Source organism: Pseudophryne corroboree, chromosome 1 (genome assembly GCF_028390025.1).
Source record: "Pseudophryne corroboree isolate aPseCor3 chromosome 1, aPseCor3.hap2, whole genome shotgun sequence".
Lineage (NCBI taxonomy): Eukaryota > Metazoa > Chordata > Amphibia > Anura > Myobatrachidae > Pseudophryne > Pseudophryne corroboree.
The window spans coordinates 705,642,343-705,662,365 of record NC_086444.1 but is presented as its reverse complement, the minus strand read 5'-3'; the positions used below and the strand labels follow the sequence as shown (position 1 = coordinate 705,662,365).

The 20,023-nt window shown below is 45.5% G+C and overlaps 1 protein-coding gene across 5 annotated transcripts in view; it reads right to left on the bottom strand.

Moving 5' to 3' along the window:
• Positions 1–20,023, bottom strand: part of CREB3L3 (cAMP responsive element binding protein 3 like 3) — a 330,836-nt gene that overhangs the window by 200,789 nt on the left and 110,024 nt on the right. For 2 of the 5 annotated variants that reach the window (XM_063914868.1, XM_063914869.1), the window contains exon 1: positions 19,373–19,543. The exons of 2 other annotated variants lie outside the window; for them this stretch is intronic. In XM_063914868.1, the coding sequence (XP_063770938.1) occupies positions 19,373–19,447 (75 nt within the window). In that variant the 5' untranslated portion in view covers positions 19,448–19,543. Of the gene's footprint in view, positions 1–5,048; positions 5,164–19,372; positions 19,544–20,023 lie in introns of those variants that run through there. One more of the 5 variants, XM_063914872.1, reaches the window with a different exon arrangement.

Sequence of the window (20,023 nt, the reverse complement as noted above, 5' to 3'; positions counted from 1 at the left end):
GTGGTGCCTGTGGCTACAAGGGACGTGGAGGATTCCGAGTCCCTGGATGTGGTCAGGGCATTGGAAATTTATGTGGCCAGAACGGCTCGGGTTAGGAAAACAGAGGCCCTGTTTATCCTGTATGCAGCCAACATAGTTGGCGCTCCTGCTTCTAAGCAGACTATTGCTCGCTGGATCTGTAACACGATTCAGCAGGCTCATTCTACGACTGGATTGCCGTTACCGAATTCTGTAAAGGCCCATTCCACTAGGAAGGTGGGCTCTTCTTGGGCGGCTGCCCGACGCGTCTCGGCATTACAACTTTGCCGAGCGGCGACTTGGTCAGGTTCAAACACTTTTGCAAAATTCTACATGTTTGATACCTTGGCTGAGGAGGACCTCATGTTTGCTCATTCGGTGCTGCAGAGTCATCCGCACTCTCCCGGCCGTTTTGGAGCTTTGGTATAATCCCCATGGTCCTTACGGAGTCCCCAGCATCCTCTAGGACGTAAGAGAAAATAAGATTTTAAACCTACCGGTAAATCTTTTTCTCCTAGTCCGTAGAGGATGCTGTGCACCCGTCCCAGTGCGGACAACATCCTGCAAGACTTGTATATAGTTGTTGCTTACATAAGGGTTATGTTTCAGTTTGGATCAGTCTTGGACTGATACTGTTTTGTTTCATACTGTTGACTGGTTCGTATATCCCATGTTATACGGTGTGAATGGTGTGAATCTTGCCCTTGGATTTCCAAAATCCTTTCCTCGTATTGTTCGTCTCCTCTGGGCACAGTTTCTCTAACTGAGGTCTGGAGGAGGGGCATAGAGGGAGGAGCCAGTGCACACCCATACCTAAAGTTCTTTTTAGTGCCCATGTCTCCTGTGGAGCCCGTCTATCCCCATGGTCCTTACGGAGTCCCCAGCATCCTCTACGGACTAGGAGAAAAAGATTTACCAGTAGGTTTAAAATCTTATTATTTCCTAGGTGACAGGCAAAACCAGTGCTAGTGGCAGCCAATCATAAAACATGTGGACAAATAGAAACACAACTGTACACCACCACATAGCCATACTTGCCTACCTGACCCTCTCCATGAGGGAGAAAATGCTCTGTTCCTGGACTTTCCTGGTAATGTATGATTGCCATCACCTATGGTGAGCTAGTTAATTGATAAGAAAGGTGTTTCACCACAGGTGATGGCAATCATACATTACCAGGAAAGTCCAGGAACAGAGCATTTTCTCCCTCATGGAGACGGTCAGGTAGGCAAGTATGCCACATAGCTAAACAGGTAGGCACAATGGGGATAATTCAGAGTTGATCGCAGCAGCAAATTTGTTAGCCGTTGTGCACTGCAGGTGTGGCAGATATAACATGTGCGTTATAATTAGAGTTAGATTTGGGTGTGTTGTGTTCAAACTGAAATCTAAATTGCAGTGTAAAAATAAAGCAGCCGGTATTGACCCTGCGCAGAACCAATATAACCCACCCAAATCTAACTCTCCCTGCAAATGTTATATCTGCGACACCTGCAGTGCACATGGGGGGTCATTCCGAGTTGATCGCTTGCTAGCAACTTTTTGCAGCGCTGTGACCAGATAGTCGCCGCCTATGGGGGAGTGTATTTTTGCTTTGCAAGTGTGCGAACGCCTTTGCAGCTGAGCAGTACAAAACAGTTTGTGCAGTTTCTGAGTAGCTCTGGACTTACTCAGCCGCTGTGATCACTTCAGTCATTTTGGTCCCGGAATTTACGTCAGACACCCGTCCTGCAAACGCTTGGACATGCCTGCGTTTTCCCAAACACTCCCAGAAAACGGTCAGTTGACACCCATAAACGCCCTCTTTCTGTCAATCACCTTGCGATCGACTGTGCAAATGGATTCTTTGTTAAACTCATCACCCAGCACCGATCCTCTTTGTACCTGTACGACGCACCTGCGCATTGCAGTGCATACACATGTGCAGTTTTGCCGAGTTTTAACCTGATCGCAGTTGCTAGCGAGCGATCAACTCGGAATGACCCCCATGGTTTTACCCAACTGCTAATAAATTTGCTGCTGCAATCAGATCTGTATTACTATATTTTTCCCCAAATATATCAATAATGAACTTTTATCTTAGGGGTGCCAGTGGCACCGTGCCATAAAAGTATTTCTTGTGTGGCATAGAGAACATTCTATTCTGACTATACCTCGGAGGAATTGCTCTCTAACCTGCCTATGGGCGGGATGTACTAAAGAAGAAATGCGGTTAAACATTTTTTTTTTTTTTTGGGGGGGGGGGTTTATACCACATTTCCATATCTACTAAAGCCCTGAAGCTGAGGCTCCTACGCGGAGGGTAATGCCAGCTATAGCTGGGGCAGTGTGTCTGTCCCCAGCGCTGGCAATACATCAGCGGTGGGTGTCCAGTGCCTGGACCATCTGTTGGTTCCTGACACTGGACTTGCGGCGAAACGCAGTGCTGCGGCAGCGGTGCTTCAAACTTGGTGCCGGTTTGGCAGCCAATTGGAAGCGCCGCACGCGGCCTTTCAAATCTGGCACCCTCCATGAGCCAATCACGTCTCGTAGAGCGGCAGCCAATAGGAAACGCTAAAGCAGGCCCCACCCTCGGCATCTGATGTCAGATGGAGGCGGAGAGAGAAGACGTGTGGCACCAGGAGAAGAAAAAAGATGTCGCGGGAAGAGCTCCTGTAACCGTGGAAGAGTCCAGAAGACGCCGGCTTCATGACTGAAGATAGAAGATGCCGGCAGGATGTGGAGAAAAGGCGGCGGCCGGACTGGCCAGGATGGGCCAGCGGCAGAAGACAGAAGCTGAAGATCGGAGAGTCCTCCAGGGGTGGAATGGAAAAGATCTAATGAAACTTCCCATGGTGCCTCTCCTAACAGGCAGGTAGTTCGGTGAGGGCACCTGTCACCTACCCCCCCCCCCCCTCCCTCCCTAAACCATCAGGGATCGAGCATTAGGCCAGGGGCAAAGTCAGGCCAAAGGCCTGTCACACGGTGGGTGGGCACTAGGCCCATGGGGTAATTTCAGGCATTAGGGTAGTGCCCAAATTAGAGGTCATTAGGCCCTTGTTCAAGTATCCCCCCAGTAGGTATATAAGGTGACTCTGAGCATTAGGCCCAGGTAACCCAACCGGCCCTATGTTAGGCGGGCGCTAGGCCCATGGGTAATTGTCAGGCCTCAGGCCTGAGTGGGCAGTTAGATTGCACTAAGCCCTATTAGTTTTGGAGTACCCACAAGTAGGCAGGCCCATAGGCCTGAGCCGCGTATAAGGATTGATGCTGGGCGCTAGGCCTAGGTCACTGTAAAAGTAATTTAAAGTAAGTTTTTCCCCTGTGTGGAGGAGTGGTCCAGCTCCACACACATAGCCGCAATAGCCAGGGATAGAGAAGGGCTGGCCAGTTCTAGGAAGGTAGGGATTGTGACAGCTTACAGGCAGAGACGTAATTAGATAGGACGTTTCTTAATCTTGTACTGTGTTATTGTGATGTGTGCTGTTTCCGTGCATGGCAAAGTTTGTTTGAAGTTTGTGCATAGAGTTTGTGTCGCACCACATACACCTGACCTAGTTTGAGGGCTCTATAAATGAAGCTAGTGTAGCGGACGCACACTAGGATAGGTTTTGCCCCTGCACGGTTGTTGTGATGGTTTTGTCTCCTTACAGGGACCTGTAAGTGGAGAAGCAGGCGAAGTTCAAGATTGTCGATGATGAGAAACATCTCTGTTTGTGTGTCCCCATCTGTGTTTGTTTGTCTCTGTGTTTGTCTGTTTCTTGAGCACCGGTTCTGTGGACCTTGCGAGGTCCAGCGTACACCTCAGCGTTGTTAGGTGAAAATTGGGTGGCTGAGGCTTTGTGTCTCTGATGACTCTTCACCCAAACGGTAAAGGTCGCTGCCACCCCTAGCATATCCTCTTTTTCTCTAGAACAGTGGTTCTCAAACTCGGTCCTCAGGACCCCACACAGTGCATGTTTTGCAGGTAACCCAGCAGGTGCACAGGTGTATTAATTACTCACTGACACATTTTAAAAGGTCCACAGGTGGAGCTAATTATTTCACTTGCAATTCTGTGAGGAGACCTGCAAAACATGCACTGTGTGGGGTCCTGAGGACCGAGTTTGAGAACCTGTGCTCTAGAAGAAGAATTGATACCCGTTAATTTGTTTGTATTTCTGCCTAGCTTGCCCATCGTCTGCTTCCTGGAAGGGGATCACCGTGTCTGGGTCCAAGTGCAGGTTGCAGGTCCGTTGAAGTCTCCACGACCTGAAGGTGAGAGTATGCGACACGAGGCAAGCAGCGAAATTACATCTGCACGGCAGCAGGCACCACCCGCACCCCTCTTACTTATGTAATGGCCTGCAAGTTGGAGAGCTCAAGGCTATTCCAAATGCGTGTTGATGCAAGTTTATTTGCAGGTAAACTCGCACCTTGTAATGCGAGTTTCATTACAAGGTGCGAGTTTGACTGAAGCATGCACAGATCAGCGAGATTTGACTGTGCATGCTTCTGTGTGTAAAAGGTAAAAAAAATAATTACAGATCAGAAATAAAAAATAAAAAATGGTGTGGCGTTTACCCCACTTGCATTGCCAGCCCTGGGCTGTTTGCGTCGGCCCTGGTTCAAAATATACAGGGGAAAAATTGTGTAGTGTTCCCCTTTAATATTGCCCTTTATTTAATGAAACAGCATCCGGCTCTTGGAGCCAGCTCTGGTTCTAAAAATCCAGGGAACAAAATGAGTAGGGGGTTCCCTGTATTTTTTTAGAACCAGCACCGGGCTCCACTAGCACTTAATGCCACAGCCAAGGGACACACTTGACGGGATCCCCTGGAAAAAGCATTGTTCACCCTAACTAGTTAGCTCATGTTGTGCACTCCTGGGGAAGTGGGGAAGTAAGTCCAAGCAAGAGTAAATTCCTATAAGTCCACACAGCACTGGTGATGCGTTTCACAAGGTACCTCGGCAGCTAATCGCCCCTTAGCCAGAGTCCTGCAACTAACATGAGCAGCTGACCCGAGTAACCTCTTTTGAAACAGTCCAAATTCCCATGATACTGTCCTAACCTGGGGAAGTTGTACAGTTTTCTGATTGGTGGGATCCTATTTCAGGTCTCTCCCTCCTTCCTCCTACAGCTGTCCTTCTCCTGCTGACCACATGCTGGGTCAGGCTCCGAGATGTCTGAAAGAACCCAAAGAAAAATAGGAGCAAATAGAAGGAACAATGATAGGAAAACTGGTTTAAGTCCTGAGGGTCACCTGTGGAGGGGGAATTTAAACCATGATATGCTTTATCAGTGAGAGGATACCTTTACCTTATGGGTACTTCCTGTGAGGCCATATAAGGATAACAAATGGATCCAATAGGCATATCAATGATAACTTGTTACCTCATACACAGAGTGGTATCCTCCTAACATAACACAGCAGCATGACAGCACTATGTGCCAGGTCACAACACATCTGCATTTACCTGAATAATATTACAGTACAGAATATACACAATAGTTTTAATTCTGTGAATGAACATGCGAATGGGGAATAGGGACACCAGCCATAGAGACAAGGGAACTAAAGAGCTTAAAATTACATTAATCACCACAGAGAATGAAACACCACAAATACAGTTTTACCCCATGGCTCATTTCTTCACACTCTCTGTTAATGTAATTACACTGTTTTTTCCCACACACAGTGAAGCATACAGTTATTAATTGTTGAATACACTATTTGCACTATATTATTTATTTAACCTGATTGCCTTGAAAAGACTATGCAATTTATTTCCCCCTCCCTCCCCCAAGAACCATGTCCTCCTTTTGTCTATGTCGTAAATAAAATGACAGACAGGATAAAAAGAAGTACCACACAGAGATAGTTTTTGATGACAATGTGAATGGCATCTACAGATTGGTTGGATGACCTCTGCAAACTTAAACAACACTTTTGATACTTTATCAATGAGTGATACATTTCACTGTGAGTGATAAATTGCACCAGCCAACTAGCTCCTGTCATTTTTCAAACACAGCCTATAACATGGAAGTTAGGAGCTGATTGGCTGGTGTAATTTATCTCTCACAGTGAAATTTATCACTCATTGATAAATAAGGGCAACAATATGATACCCAGAGTGCTAATGGTGGGTACACACTAGGCGATTTTGTAAACAATGTCGCTCATTTGTACCCTTCTGAGCAATATTGTTTATATTATCGCCCAGTGTATATACTGCCAGCGACAGTTGATGCGCATTCCCGGGGATCGCCTGTACATGCAGCTCAATCTTGTTATAGACAGCTGAGTCTGTGAATCCGGTGGGTGTGTGCTAGCTGCAGAAGTGAATGCCTCTGTGAGGAGAAAATGAGGAGGATGAATGTAGTTTCTTCTCATATACTTTTATTAACAAAAAGACATAAGAGCACATATTTGAGGAACAAAGATGAAGAATTCTGAAAGACTTGGATGTAGAATATTCGAGGAGCAGAGTTTATTGAAAGAGTTCATATAATGAATGATTGTTTGACGTGGCTAAAGAATACTGAAAGAGTTTGTACAATGGATGATTGTTTGACGTGATTGAAGAATACTGAAGGAGTTTTGCAGAATAGATGATTGTTAGATGTGGCTGTAGAACACTTAAGGAGCTTTGCAGAATGGATGATTGCTAGAAGTGGCTGAAGAGCAAACGGGACATGGGGTCTTTCCTCTACGGATAGGACTCCCAAGGATGCCGACCAGGTGTGATGGACTATAGACAGCGGAGCTGGGTTAACCTCTTGCGGTTCGTGCAGCAGACGACAGATCATGGTGACAACTCAGTGGAGTTGAAAATATGCTTAGAACACTGGAATGTCCACAAGTGAGACTTGTGGGGAGCTCGGGGCTAGAACACCTGCACTGAGGCAGAAACATAAAGCACTGGCAAGGTTTGAGACTGTGCTGCCCTCTTTTACTAGAGTAGCCAGCCCGTGATTGGCTGGAAGAGACCATGAACATGGCGGTCCCCAGCAATGCAGACACACTAGAGAGCAGGATCTCACTTAGCCAGCCTCCCAGCATCAGCACTTCCGTGGCCGCAGACCACACAGTCACCACTCCCTACTGCCTCAGCACACCAGCGGTCCCTGCCGATCCCAGCCACCGCATCACCAACCAGCGGACTATATCGTCAGATGCTGCATGTTCGGGGCTGGCCGTGGCATGACGCCACTGTGTGATATCACCACCATTAGACTCAAAGTGTTCCCAGCCTTTGAGCTGGCTAAAGATAGTCTCAAGATGAAAATAATTACAAATTGCTCTTTGGAACTATGGGGTCTATTTACTAAGCTTTGGATGAAGATAAAGTCGACGGAGATAAAGTCCCAGCCAATCGGCTCCTAACTGCCATGCCACAGGCTGGGTTTGAAAAATGACAGTTAGCAGCCGATTGGCTGGTGCTTTATCTCCATCCACTTTATCTCCGTTCAAGGCTTAGTAAATAGACCAGGGACGTTTTAAGAGAGGAGGAGGCCCATGTGCAGCCTTCTGCTTCAGGGGCCCCCTCCTCTCTGATGCACAGCATTTAATACTTACCTCTCCGGAGTCTCCTGGCGGTGCCATCCTTCTCCGCGGCAGCGGCAATAGAGTCTGAGACCAGACTCTATTGCGCATGCGCAAACCTCCGGGAACACGGCGCGGCGGCCATTTTCACAAAGATTTTGCTAATGCGCATGCGTGAAACTCCGGAAAAATGGCCGCCGTGCCATCTTTCTGGGGTTTTCAGCAGGCGCAATAGAGTTTGTTCCCCCTAGTGTTCAAACTCTATTGCGCTGCCGAAAAGGGATGGCTTCGACGGGGGACTTCAGAGAGGTAAGTATTAAGCAAATGGGTGCAGTGTGTGCGGGGTGGCCCCCCCTGGACCTGGGGGCCTGCGTGCCTCGCACACACTGCACCCATTATACAAACACCAATGAAATAGACCCATGAATCACATATTAGTTATATATGATAATATTGTACTGTCCAAAACTCACCCATGAAATAAAATGTTTTGAAACACTGGAAAAATTCAAGGTAACCTGTGATAACTACAAAGATAAAATAGATCATATTGAGAAATCAGTGACTAAAAATAAAAAAAATAATTTCCAAAGGGACAGAAATTATTTAACTTAGGGTCTTTTTCAGGTCATATCGCGACCGCAATTTGCCCTGGTCCATGCCTTTGTGCACATGCAGGTCCTGTCCTGAGCGATCGCGGCCTGGCCAATGCGATAGCACTGCATTAGTTGCAAACATCTCTACCTGATTGAAAGAAAGAGGCGTTCCGGGTCGAGCAGGAGTGGCGACTGACCATTGTGGGGACGGTGCGGGAAAAACGGGGGTGGGTCGGTGGCGTATTTGGGGCGGCTGTATGACATCACACTTGGCCACTCCAATGGAAAAAATGGTCCACCTGCGGTGGCCCACCTGCCTTCGCAGAAAGCAGGCGGTCTTCCACAGTTAGGCGGCACTGTTAGAATGCTGGTCAGCCTTGCCCTGCGATGGGCGGCCCCCAGTATGTGAAAAAAAGGATTGCAAATTCTGCTTTTAAGCAGAGTCTGCAATCTATTTTTTCACTCTTAATAAAGGTTTATCAGTTTCACTAATATAAAATCTGAACTATTTTGAAATTGCAAAGAATATCCAACTATTTGCTCAGAAACTCCTATTGAAAACTTTTTTCTCCAAGGAAGAATCCATGACTCTTATACTGTACACACTGCAACTACATTAATCACCCCACAGAATGTAATTATTTTCATAACAATTCACAAACACTTAGTCTAGAGCCCATTGAAGTAAAAGAAGCACTATCCATATTAGAGGAACTAGGAATAATTGATCCAATCACTAACTCCACAACCATTTCGTGGAGTAAACCAATACTAAAAAAGAAATCAGTTTTCTATCCCGCCTTTTCAAACTGCCATAAAGTAAAACCTATGTAGGCCTAGTCTCTAGGGCAGTGTTTTTCAACCACTGTGCCATGGCACACTAGTGTGCCCTGAGCAGTCTCCAGGTGTGCCGGCATAGAAGCAGAACCAGGCCCTTCAGTGTTTTGCAGCTACTGAGGCCCTGGAATGATCAATACTGGTGGGTTTAGTGGTTGCAGAGCCAGTTCTAATTTTGGGCCCAGGCAGTGTTGGGCTCTTCTGGCTTTCTCAGATGTGGCTCAGGCGTTACCTATGGAGAAGCTGTGACATGAAATCCTAGGACACGCAACTGCACCATGTATCACCATTATATTTGAATGTGCCTTGGCAATATTTAAATCTTGTTCAGTGTAACGCGAGTTGTAAAAGGTTGAAAATCTCTGCTCTAGGGTCTTAGACATACTGTTTAACGAGAGGAATATGAGAAAATTGTGTAATTTTAAGCAAACATAAAAGGAACGTCCTTAGAGACATAGGAATTGAGAGATACAATTATTAAACCCTCAGTTAATGGGGTTATATTGTTCTTTGGCCATAGGGTCAATATATCAAGGAAACAAATTAACAACTATAGGAGGAGTCACATTATAAATGGTTCATATGCAATCCTACTAGCAACTTCCTGGGCAGTTACAACATCATAACACAAGATGCCTTGTCAGGAGGAACCATTACCAAAACTGACTTTGATTTCTTAACTATTACTACACCTAAAATCCCACTTCTTGCCAAAAGTCCACAAAAATGAGAGTACTAACATACTTCATTTGACGTTGACATCAGCAATTGGCCAAGACAACGTGAATTTTATAACCTCACCATCAAGATCAAAGGTGATGACCATTACTGTACAGATCTTTTCCACAAGAGGATCACGACAAATAGTATCTTATACTTTGAAAGCTCATGCCTTCCAGCCACAAAGGTGTTCCTAAAGAAAAATTTCTTATGACTTAATGTAACTGCTGTAAGAACAGGAAATTGAGGAAAGGGCTTTACAACAAAGTAATAGACTCATAATGAAGGGTTACAGTAAAATAACTGTAAAATAGGCCTATAGAAAGATGACAGAATATACTAGATAACAACTACTGGTATCAAAATCCCCTTAAAAGATTATCAGATCAGTTTTATGGAAACATTTTTCAGTGATGGATGACGGATAAGAAATATTCTACAACAACATTGGCAAATATTATGTACAGCCGAAGATCTAGCTGGAGATCTGGAAAACAGAATGTCATTAAGTTGAAAAAAAATCAAACAACTTAAAGCAGTGGTCAGGGAACAGGGGTAAACTACCCCAAATGGGGTAAAAATTAAATTCCTGGGTGTAATGGACGGTCGTGCTGACACAGCCCGTCCAGCACCGGCCGGCTCGCGATGTGACATGCTGACGTCAAACCGCGCTCCCTCATGTCCGCCCGTCCTGCGCTGTCCTGTCCTCCCGCCCGCGGTCCGCCAAACCACACACAGAACTTGAAGTGTTCTGTGGCTGACCACTGACGGAGTTCCGCAGGATCGGACAGTGGCCCACATAACAGTGGGAAATTCCCACTGACATTACTGAAGTGAGGATGTGACCATCTGTCTCCTAAAAGTCGTGTGTGTGTGTCGTCGTCCCCCTTCCCCCTCCTCCATCTTTCCTACATTCATTCTGGTGTTTTGGGGAGAAAGTGTTAATTAACCCATTCATTGCCCAAAAATAATTGGCAGGGGAAAAAAGAAAAAAAAGAAATTTTATCTATCTATCTATCTATCTATCTATCTATCTATCTATCTATCTATCTATCTATCTATCTATCTATCTATCTATCTATCTATCTATCTATCTATCTAGTATCTCAGAAATGCCATATAAACAGTTATAACCAGTATATATGCACAATAATATATGATTTCCTTCCTTTGAAATCAAGGGGATAACATCGGAATATCTAAGTATATTTTGGGGTGAAAGGTAAAAAAGTTCTCTGACCCCTGACTTAATGGATAAACTAGTCACTAGCCATCTACAATCTAGAGATGTGTGGCGGGCACTTTTCGTGTTTTGGTTTTGGTCCTGGTTCCATGCTCGTGTTTTGGATCTGCATTGGTTTTGGCAAAATCACCCTTTTGTGTTTAGGTTTTGGTTTTGGATCTGGATGATTTTTGGGGGGAAAAAACCCCAGCTAAAATCACACAATTTGGGGGTAATTTTGCTCATACGGTATTATTAACCTCAATAACATTAATTTCCGCTCATTTCCAGTCTATTCTGTACACCTCACAATATTGTTTTAAGGCCAAAAAGTTGCACCGAGGTGGCTGTATGACTAAGCTAAGCGACACAAGTGTGCGGCACAAACACCTGGCCCATCTAGGAGTCTCACTGTAGTGTCAGACAGGATGGCAGATTTGAAAAATAGGCCCCAAACAGCACATGATGCAAAGAAGTAAAAGAGGTGCAATCAGGTAGCTGTATTGCTAAGCTAAGCGACACAAGTGTGCGGCTCAAACACCTGGCCCATCTAGGGTTGGCACTGCAGTCCCACTGCACTAATGGCGGATACCGGACACACGTCTAACACCAATATAGCTGTCAAGGCCTCAGTTATCCGCTTTGCAACAGGATGACTGTTGTCATATTTCATCTTCCTCGCAAAGGACTGTTGGACAGTCATTTGCTTAGTTGAAGTAGTAAAAGTGGTCTTCCGACTTCCCCTCTGGGATGACGATCGACTCCCAGCAGCAACAACAGCAGCAGCAGTAGTAGGAGGAAGTGGTTTTTGATCTTTCCCTATTTTATCCTCCAAATTTTTGTTCTCCATTATTTTTCTGGAGTTATGTAACAAAATGCAGCAAAAGAGAGCGTACCTCTACACTACACAGGGCAAACCCTGTAAAAATTATTTGGATCAAATATTAATAACTGCTTTATTTGGAGTAAATAATATACAGCACAGGACAGCATCACTGAACTTATATGGCAGCACCACTGGACTGGACTTATACGGCAGAACCACTGGAATTATACGGCAGTACCACTGGACATATACGGCATTATCAATGGACTTATACGGCAGTATCACTGGATTGGATTTATACACCAGTACCATTGGACATATACAGCAGTATCACTGGAATTATATGGCAGTACCACTGGACTTATATGGCAGTACCACTGGACTGGATTAATACAGCAGTTTCACTGGACTTGTACGGCAGTATCACTGGACTTATACGGCAGTATCACTGGACTTATACGGCAGTATCACTGGATTTATACAGCAGTATCACTGAACTTATACGGCAGTACCACTGGAATTATAAGGCAGTACCACTGGACACATACAGCAGTATCACAGTAATTATATGGCAGTATCACTGGACTTATATGGAAGTATCACTGGAATTATACGGCAGTACCACTGGACTTATACAGCAGTACCACTGGACTGGATTTATACGGCAGTATGACTGGACATATATGACAGTATCACTGGATTTATATGGCAGTATCACTGGACTTATACGGCAGTATCACTGGACTGGATTTATACGGCAGTACCGCTGGATTTATACGGCAGTACCACTGGACATATATGGCAGTATCACTGGATTTATATGGCAGTACCACTGGACATATACGGCAGTATCACTGGACTGGATTTATATGGCAGCACCACTGGACATATACGGCAGTATCACTGGATTTATACGGCAGTACCACTGGACGTATACAGCAGTATCACTGGACTTATACGGCAGTATCACTGGACTGGATTTATACGCCAGTACCACTGGACTTAAACGGCAATACCACTGGACATATGTGGCAGTATCACTGGAATTATATGGCAGTACCACTGGACTGGATTTATACGGCAGTACCACTGGACATATACGGCAGTATCACTGGATTTATACAGCAGTACCCCTGGACATATATGGCAGTATCACTGGACTGGATTTATACGGCAGTATCACTCGACATATACGGCAGTATCACTGGACTTATATGGCAGTACCACTGGACATATACGACAGTACCACTGGACTTATACAGCAGCACAGGGACACCACCACTGGACCGATGAAGGACAACACAGCACCACTGCAATGGACTGGACTTAAACAGCAGCACTGGACATATGGCAGCAGAGGACACCACCACTGTGACTGGACTGATCCAGCATAAGATAGCACCACTGGACTGATGCTGCACAACACAGCACCACTGGACTGGACTTATACAGCAGCACCGGACATATGGCAGCAGAGGACAACACCACTGTGACTGGACTGATGCAGCACAAGACACTACCACTGTACTGATGCAGGACAACACAGCACCACTGGACTGATGCTGCACAACACAGCACCACTGTGACTGGACTTATACAGCTACACTGGACATATGGCAGCAGAGGACACCACCACTGTGACTGGACTGATGCAGCATAAGACACTACACTGGACTGAGCAGCACAAGACAGCACTGGAATCGCCACCCCACTTTCCCTCCTGCACAGACACTGAGGACGGAGACACGCCCTCTCGCTACACTCTCCAATGCCGGAGTGAAAATGGCGGCGATGCGCAGCTTCTCAGCGGCGGATCTTGCATCAGTGCAAGCGGTGCAGTGCACCGAGGCCCAGCGCTGTGAATGGGCCCGCAGCCGGCAGCAGTGTAGTGAGTCACACTGATTCATTACACGCTGCCGCCACTGAGCTGCAGGTCCTAACAGAGGAAGCCTGGACGTGGTCCCTGGCACCAGTGAGAGGGTGATCGCATCACCCTTCTTCTCGACACCGCACTGCTGCAGCTCTCAGCTTCCTGGTCTCTGTGTGTGTGTGTGTGTGTGTGTGTGTGTGTGTGTGTGTGTGTGTTTTCTGTGGGTGGTCAGTGTATATTTGTTTTGCTGTGTGTGTGTTTTACTATGTGTGTGTATATCCATATCTACAGATGCAGCTACACTCATCCATCCCGCGATGCGTACGCATCACAATATGGATGGTGCCACTAGTGTGCCCATGTCTATGAAGCGCGCATGTGTACGCGTGCACGCTATAGCGGTATATTCAATTAAAGTCGGATCCATTCCGACATGTATTTGTCGGAATGGATCTGACAACCCCTATTCAATCCCATCTAAAATTCGACTTTTTCAAGTCGAATTTAGATGGGTCCCAAAGGAGGCAAGGGGGGGGGGGCGAGCCGCGGGAGGACAGCCGGCGGCATCCAGAGGAGATCAGCGCTACAGTAGCGCTGCAGCAGGATGTCACTCAGTCGCCCGACCTCACGGCAGCTTCCACTCGGCTCCAGAAGCGTGCTGGAGCCAGGTGGAAGCTGCCGTGAGGTCGGGCGGGTGAGTGACATCCAGCTGCAGTGCTACTGTAGCGCTGATCTCCTCTGGATGCCCGCCGGCTGTCTCTCCGTCTCCCTGCGGCTTCCCCCCCCCTTGCCTCCTCTGGGTCCATCTCATTCCGACATCATTTTGATGTCGGATTGAGATGGTTGAAAACGGGGCCAAAACCTGTCGGATTTGGCCCCGTTTTCGACATCAACACGTGGATCGGCAGCTATTCTGCCGATCCACGTGCTTTTCGACAAGTCGAATGCCTCGACTTGTCGAAAAGCTTTGAATACTTCGAATCAGGATTCGACCTTAAAAAGTCGAAAATTGCCGTCTTTTCGACAGACGGCAGTTTTCAACTGCAATTGATAGGCTTTTATGGAGTGAATGGAGTCTGCGAATATCCGCAGCACGGCGTTCACTGCTGCTTGCCATGATGCGTATGCCGGTTCCTACACATTTCGGCAACAATGAGGCTGGCTACGTCTGTATCTATCTATCTTAGATTCCTGGTAGTAAATGTTGACATGTGCATCTCTCTACTGTGTGGCGTACCGTGTATAAGGCGCTCTACTGTGTGGCGTACCATGTTTAAGGCTCTCTATGTGGCGTACTGTTTCTAAGGATCTTTACTGTATGGCGTACCGTGTATAAGGCTCTCTACTGTGTGGCGTAACGTGTATAAGGCTTTCTTCTGTGTAGCGTACCGTGTAAAAGGCTCTCTATGTGGCGTACTATTTATAAGGATCTTTACTGTGTTGCACACCGTGTATAAGGCTTTCTACTGTGTGGCGTACCATGTATAAGGCTCTTTATGTGGCGTACTGTTTATAAGGATCTTTACTGTGTGGCGTACCGTGTATAAGCTTCTCTACTGTGTGGTGTACCGTGTACAAACCTCTCAACTGTGTGGCGTATGGTGTATAAGCTTCTCTACTATGGGGGGTATTTAATTATGTGCTGTTTTTTCGGCTAGCCGAAAAAATGGCACAAATTCGACCAAGGGTATTCAATTACGGGTATTTTCACAAATTCGACAAAACACATGCATCGGCGGTAAATTCACCGATACACGTGGTTTTTGCCAGTGCCAGATTTTTCGACCAGTCGAAAAATCGTCACAGGCATTGAATAAGGCAAATCTGATCCGCCCTAAATGGCTGATAATTGCCGATTCGAAAAATCTGGCAATAATTGAATACCCCCCTGTGTGTTGTATAAGGCACTCAACTTTGTGGCGTACCGTGCATAAGCTTCTCTACTGTGTGGCGTACCGTGTATAAGCTTCTCTACTGTGTGGCGTACCGTGTATATGCTTCTCTAATGTGTGGCGTACCGTGTATAAGCTTTTCTACTGTGTGGCGTACCGTGTATAAGCTTCTCTACTGTGCGGCGTACCGTGTATAAGCTTCTCTACTGTGTGGCGTACCGAGTATAAGCTTCTCTACTGTGTGGCGTACCGTGTATAAGCCTCTCAACTGTGTGCCATAACGTGAATTGGGAGTACTATTGTGTGGCGACACCTCTTGTTAGTGAGACAAAACACCATATTTTGGTGTACGCCATTTCCCTATTTTTAATATGGGATGGGGCCCAATGCATATTGTTGCACCTGGGCCCACTATTCTCTAGTTCCTTATATAGCTAATGCAGATCTGCTGTCTCCAGGACCAGTGTAGCACGCTCAGCAAAGGTATGAAAAGCATGAAGGCGCCCGCGCCAGGCAGGACCGGAGCTCCCCCCTGCTCTGCATCCCTGCTGATGTCTGTTGTTGCTGCAGGCTGCATCTGCCAACCAGTATAACAGACAGCGGATCTGGCAGCTTAAAGCATCCTTCCACCGCCTTGTGACAGTGTAAGTGTTTACGGCCTGAAAAGGGGGTAGAACTAAATGGGAATGAAGGGGCAAAGCTACACTGGACTGAGTGGGCAGGGCTACATGGGACTAGGCTTACACAGAGGAGGATAAGCTGCTACAGATCTGGCCAGTCAGACTTTGTCAGGTAAGTGGAAGGAAAGAGAGTGAGTGAGAAAGTGTGTGTGCATTGGGTGTGGGCATTATGTGTATAAGTGGCACTTCTATGGGCATTATATATAATGGACGCATCTACTGTTGGCATTATGTATAAGGGGCACATCTACTGTGGGCATTATGTGTATAAATGGCACTTCTGTGGGCATTATATGAATAAAGGGCACTATTACTGTGAGCATTCTGTATAAGTGGCACTACTACTGTGGGCATTATGTGTATATAGAGCATTACTACTGTGGGAATTATGTATAAGGAGCAGTACAACTGGTGGCACTATGTGTATAAGTGGCACTACTATTGTGGGCATTATGTGTATAAGTGGCACTACTGTGGGCAATATGTGTATAAGCGGTACTACTACTGTGGACATTAAGTGTATAAGCAGCACTACCACTGGGGGCATTATGTGTATAAGCAGCAGAGCTGGCTCTAACCAATTTAATTCCCTAGGCAAGATTTTAGCTGGTGCCCCCTAGCACCGCTGCTCGTTTTGCCTCTGTCCCAGCACCACTCTCTCAACACAGCACTCATCACCCAGCAGCACAGATCACAGCAGCAGCCAGCAAAACCCATCACTCCTCACCCTCAGCAGGATTTTATAACCTGCTCTCTACTATTCAAATAAGTGCCAGTGAAGTGCTGGGATCTCAACGCAATACCTACAGGTCTTCATATTCTGGTCAGTGATCCAGGTGCCACAATTAGCCTCCAACCCATTATGTGCTACTAGTGGAGGTTTGCAGTAGGGTCAGTGGTACAGATGTAAAAGCCACTGTTTTTTTCCTCACCAGTCTGTGCCCAGAGGTGCCCATCAGTTGCCCTGCAAACCACCACTGCCCACTGTCAAGCTGAGCTCACCCTAGGCTTAGAATGCATGCCCCTAGCCATTTGCCTAGTTTCCCTATGCCTAGAGCCAGCTCTGATAAGCGGCGCTACTTCTGTGGGCATTATGTGTATAGGTGGCACTACTATATGTGGTGTAATGTGAATATGATTGTGCTACTGTGTGTCATAATTTTAAATGGGGCTACTACTGTGCGGCCATGCCCCTTCCTTGTGATACCACACTCCTTTTCTCAATGTGTGCCAGAGGAGCACTATGTTCCTTTGGAAAGTATGGAAAGGCACATATTTATAGTTTGCAGGGGGGCGCCAAACACCCTAGAGCCGGTCTTGGCTGTCTCATATCTGCTCTGTAGGGGTTACAAATGTTCCATACCACAGGTCAAAACAGAGGGGAGGAATAGGTGATAAAAGCAGTGAAATTGTTCTGAGGGCAGGTATATATGTCCAAGGTTTCTGTCCTTAATGGTGCCTGTAACTTAGGCTTTTATTTCCTCATCTCCCCACACATGTAATAGCTCCCGGACCTCCTCCTCCTTCCAATGACTCATTGTCTCAAACAAAATGCCACCTCACCACTGTCACTCTTCTCCTTCATCCTCTGCCACTGCCACTCTTCTCCTCAGCCCACTATGACCACTGGCACTGACATTCTTCTCTTCTCCTTGTCCTGTCAGCACTACGTGCGTGCATGTGCATCATCTCTTGTGGCCTCTTTCTCTCCAGCTGATGGCCAGCATGCATGAGAAAGCTCTGGCTGGCCAATCAGAAGCTTCTAAGTGTGATGGGAGTAAAATCCCAGGATGATAGTCCCAGGGAAAACCATGGTCAATACCAGGGGTTCCAACCCAGGAACGTGTTCCCACTTTGCTGGCTTTCAGATATACGCAGGACCTGGATAGTTTGGCCGAGACCCGGCATAAACCTGGGAATCTCGAGATGTCTAAAAGAAATATAATTCACCTATGGTAAAGGGTTTAATGTGATACAATTATCATTGTCCATCTATATCATGGTTCTGTAACCTTATATGGTTATAGCAACATCATTTAGATTCAAGACATTTCCACATAAATAGAATAAAAGATAGTGCTCTCTCAAACTTGTACATACATGCTGTTCTGAGACATATTAACTTTCCTAAAGTTTTCTACATGGGATGAAGTAAAGTCTTCTTTTGAAACTTTCTAATGTACCAGAAGGAGTTATATAATATAAAACAGATAATAAATTATTTCGACTAAAAAATTATGTAATACCTAATATGCTACAGTACTTCTAATCAAATAGTTATCAGTCAATAGAAATAGGTAGACAATGGTAGCATACATCAAGTCACACTCCATGTACATTTTTTTAACATATTGTTTTCATAAATACATATCATATTTATGAATTACACATTGTTAGATATTTTTTGACAAGATGAAAAGTTAATTACTCACAAAACTAACCTACTGCTCATAACTTGCCATCAGACAGTGAGATATTTGTTCATGGACTTTACCCCAAAGTGTGTGTGTGTGTATGTGTGTGTGTGTGTCATGTGGATAGCTAAACACGGTCCAAAGTCAAAGAAAGAAACGGCACTGTACAATGATATATAATTTACTGTATACATTATATATGTTATTTGTTTAAGTGTTTCTTTCTCTTCAGTCTTCTGGCAAAAGCATTTTTGTTATCCAAATCTGGAATACGTGCAAACATAGTGCCACATATGCTAAGAATTCACATTCCTCCCATCCTTTAGAAAGTCATAAGAGGAATATTTCAAATCTGTTATGAAGTTATATACTTTTTTCACATTTAGACATATTGTAACAAAGAACACGACTACAAACACAACAGGACGAAAAGCACCTAACAATCTAGATGGTTAATGTCAGTCGAAGTGTAAAAGCTAAAAAGACACTTCTTGTGAATCAGTGTTATTGTGCAATCTTACTGCGTATTCATGTAACTGTGTGTGTGTGTGTGTGTGTGTGTGTGTGTGTGTGTGTGTGTGTGTATATATATATATATATATATATCCAAGAGATTTCCGGCAGCACTCCCAACAACAATAATGAATGCCCGGTGCCCTCCTAGACCCGTATAGCCACGGGTCAAAGATACGGTTCTGTAGGCGGCACACTGGTAAAGAATATGTACAACAGCAGGACAGTTTAAAAAAAGGTACAGGTGGATCTGTGTACGTTTCCCCAAAAACTTACCTGTCTCTTTTCCACTTCCATGCCTCTTAACGAATCATTCACCATAAGTTTATATTCTGTACACTTTCTCTTCATCCAGAATGTATAAGAGTTTCTTTATCTGACCTGCTCATCTACACACAATCTCTAAAATGTTGCACTTAGCTTATTACAAAACAATTTCCTTATTCCCTCCCCCAGGTATTTGTCACCGGGCTGGGGCACAGTCAAATAGTGTTTGTGAAACAAGAGTGCAGAGTCCACCAAGATGATGTTGCTGTGACCTTTAACATATATATATATATATATATATATATATATACATATTACTGTACTAATAATAACATTGTAAGAACCATCTACCTAAGATATTACACATATATTTATTGTATATATATATATATATATATATATATATGATTTATTTTTGTTATGCCCCATGCATTCATCTATCTGAGTAACATCCTGGATTTATGTGGAAGGTAATAGAAATGTGAAATGCCGCCGGTCGGTCCATGCCACCACCCGAGGGGGAATATAATGTGGCGAGCTAAGCTTGCACCCAGCCTGAAGTGTGGGGAGTGCAGCGAACCTGTCAACGGACTTGCTGCGCTCGCCACCGCGATTCTGGCATTGGTCTTCTGACTGCTGGGATCCCGACTGCCGGTATTA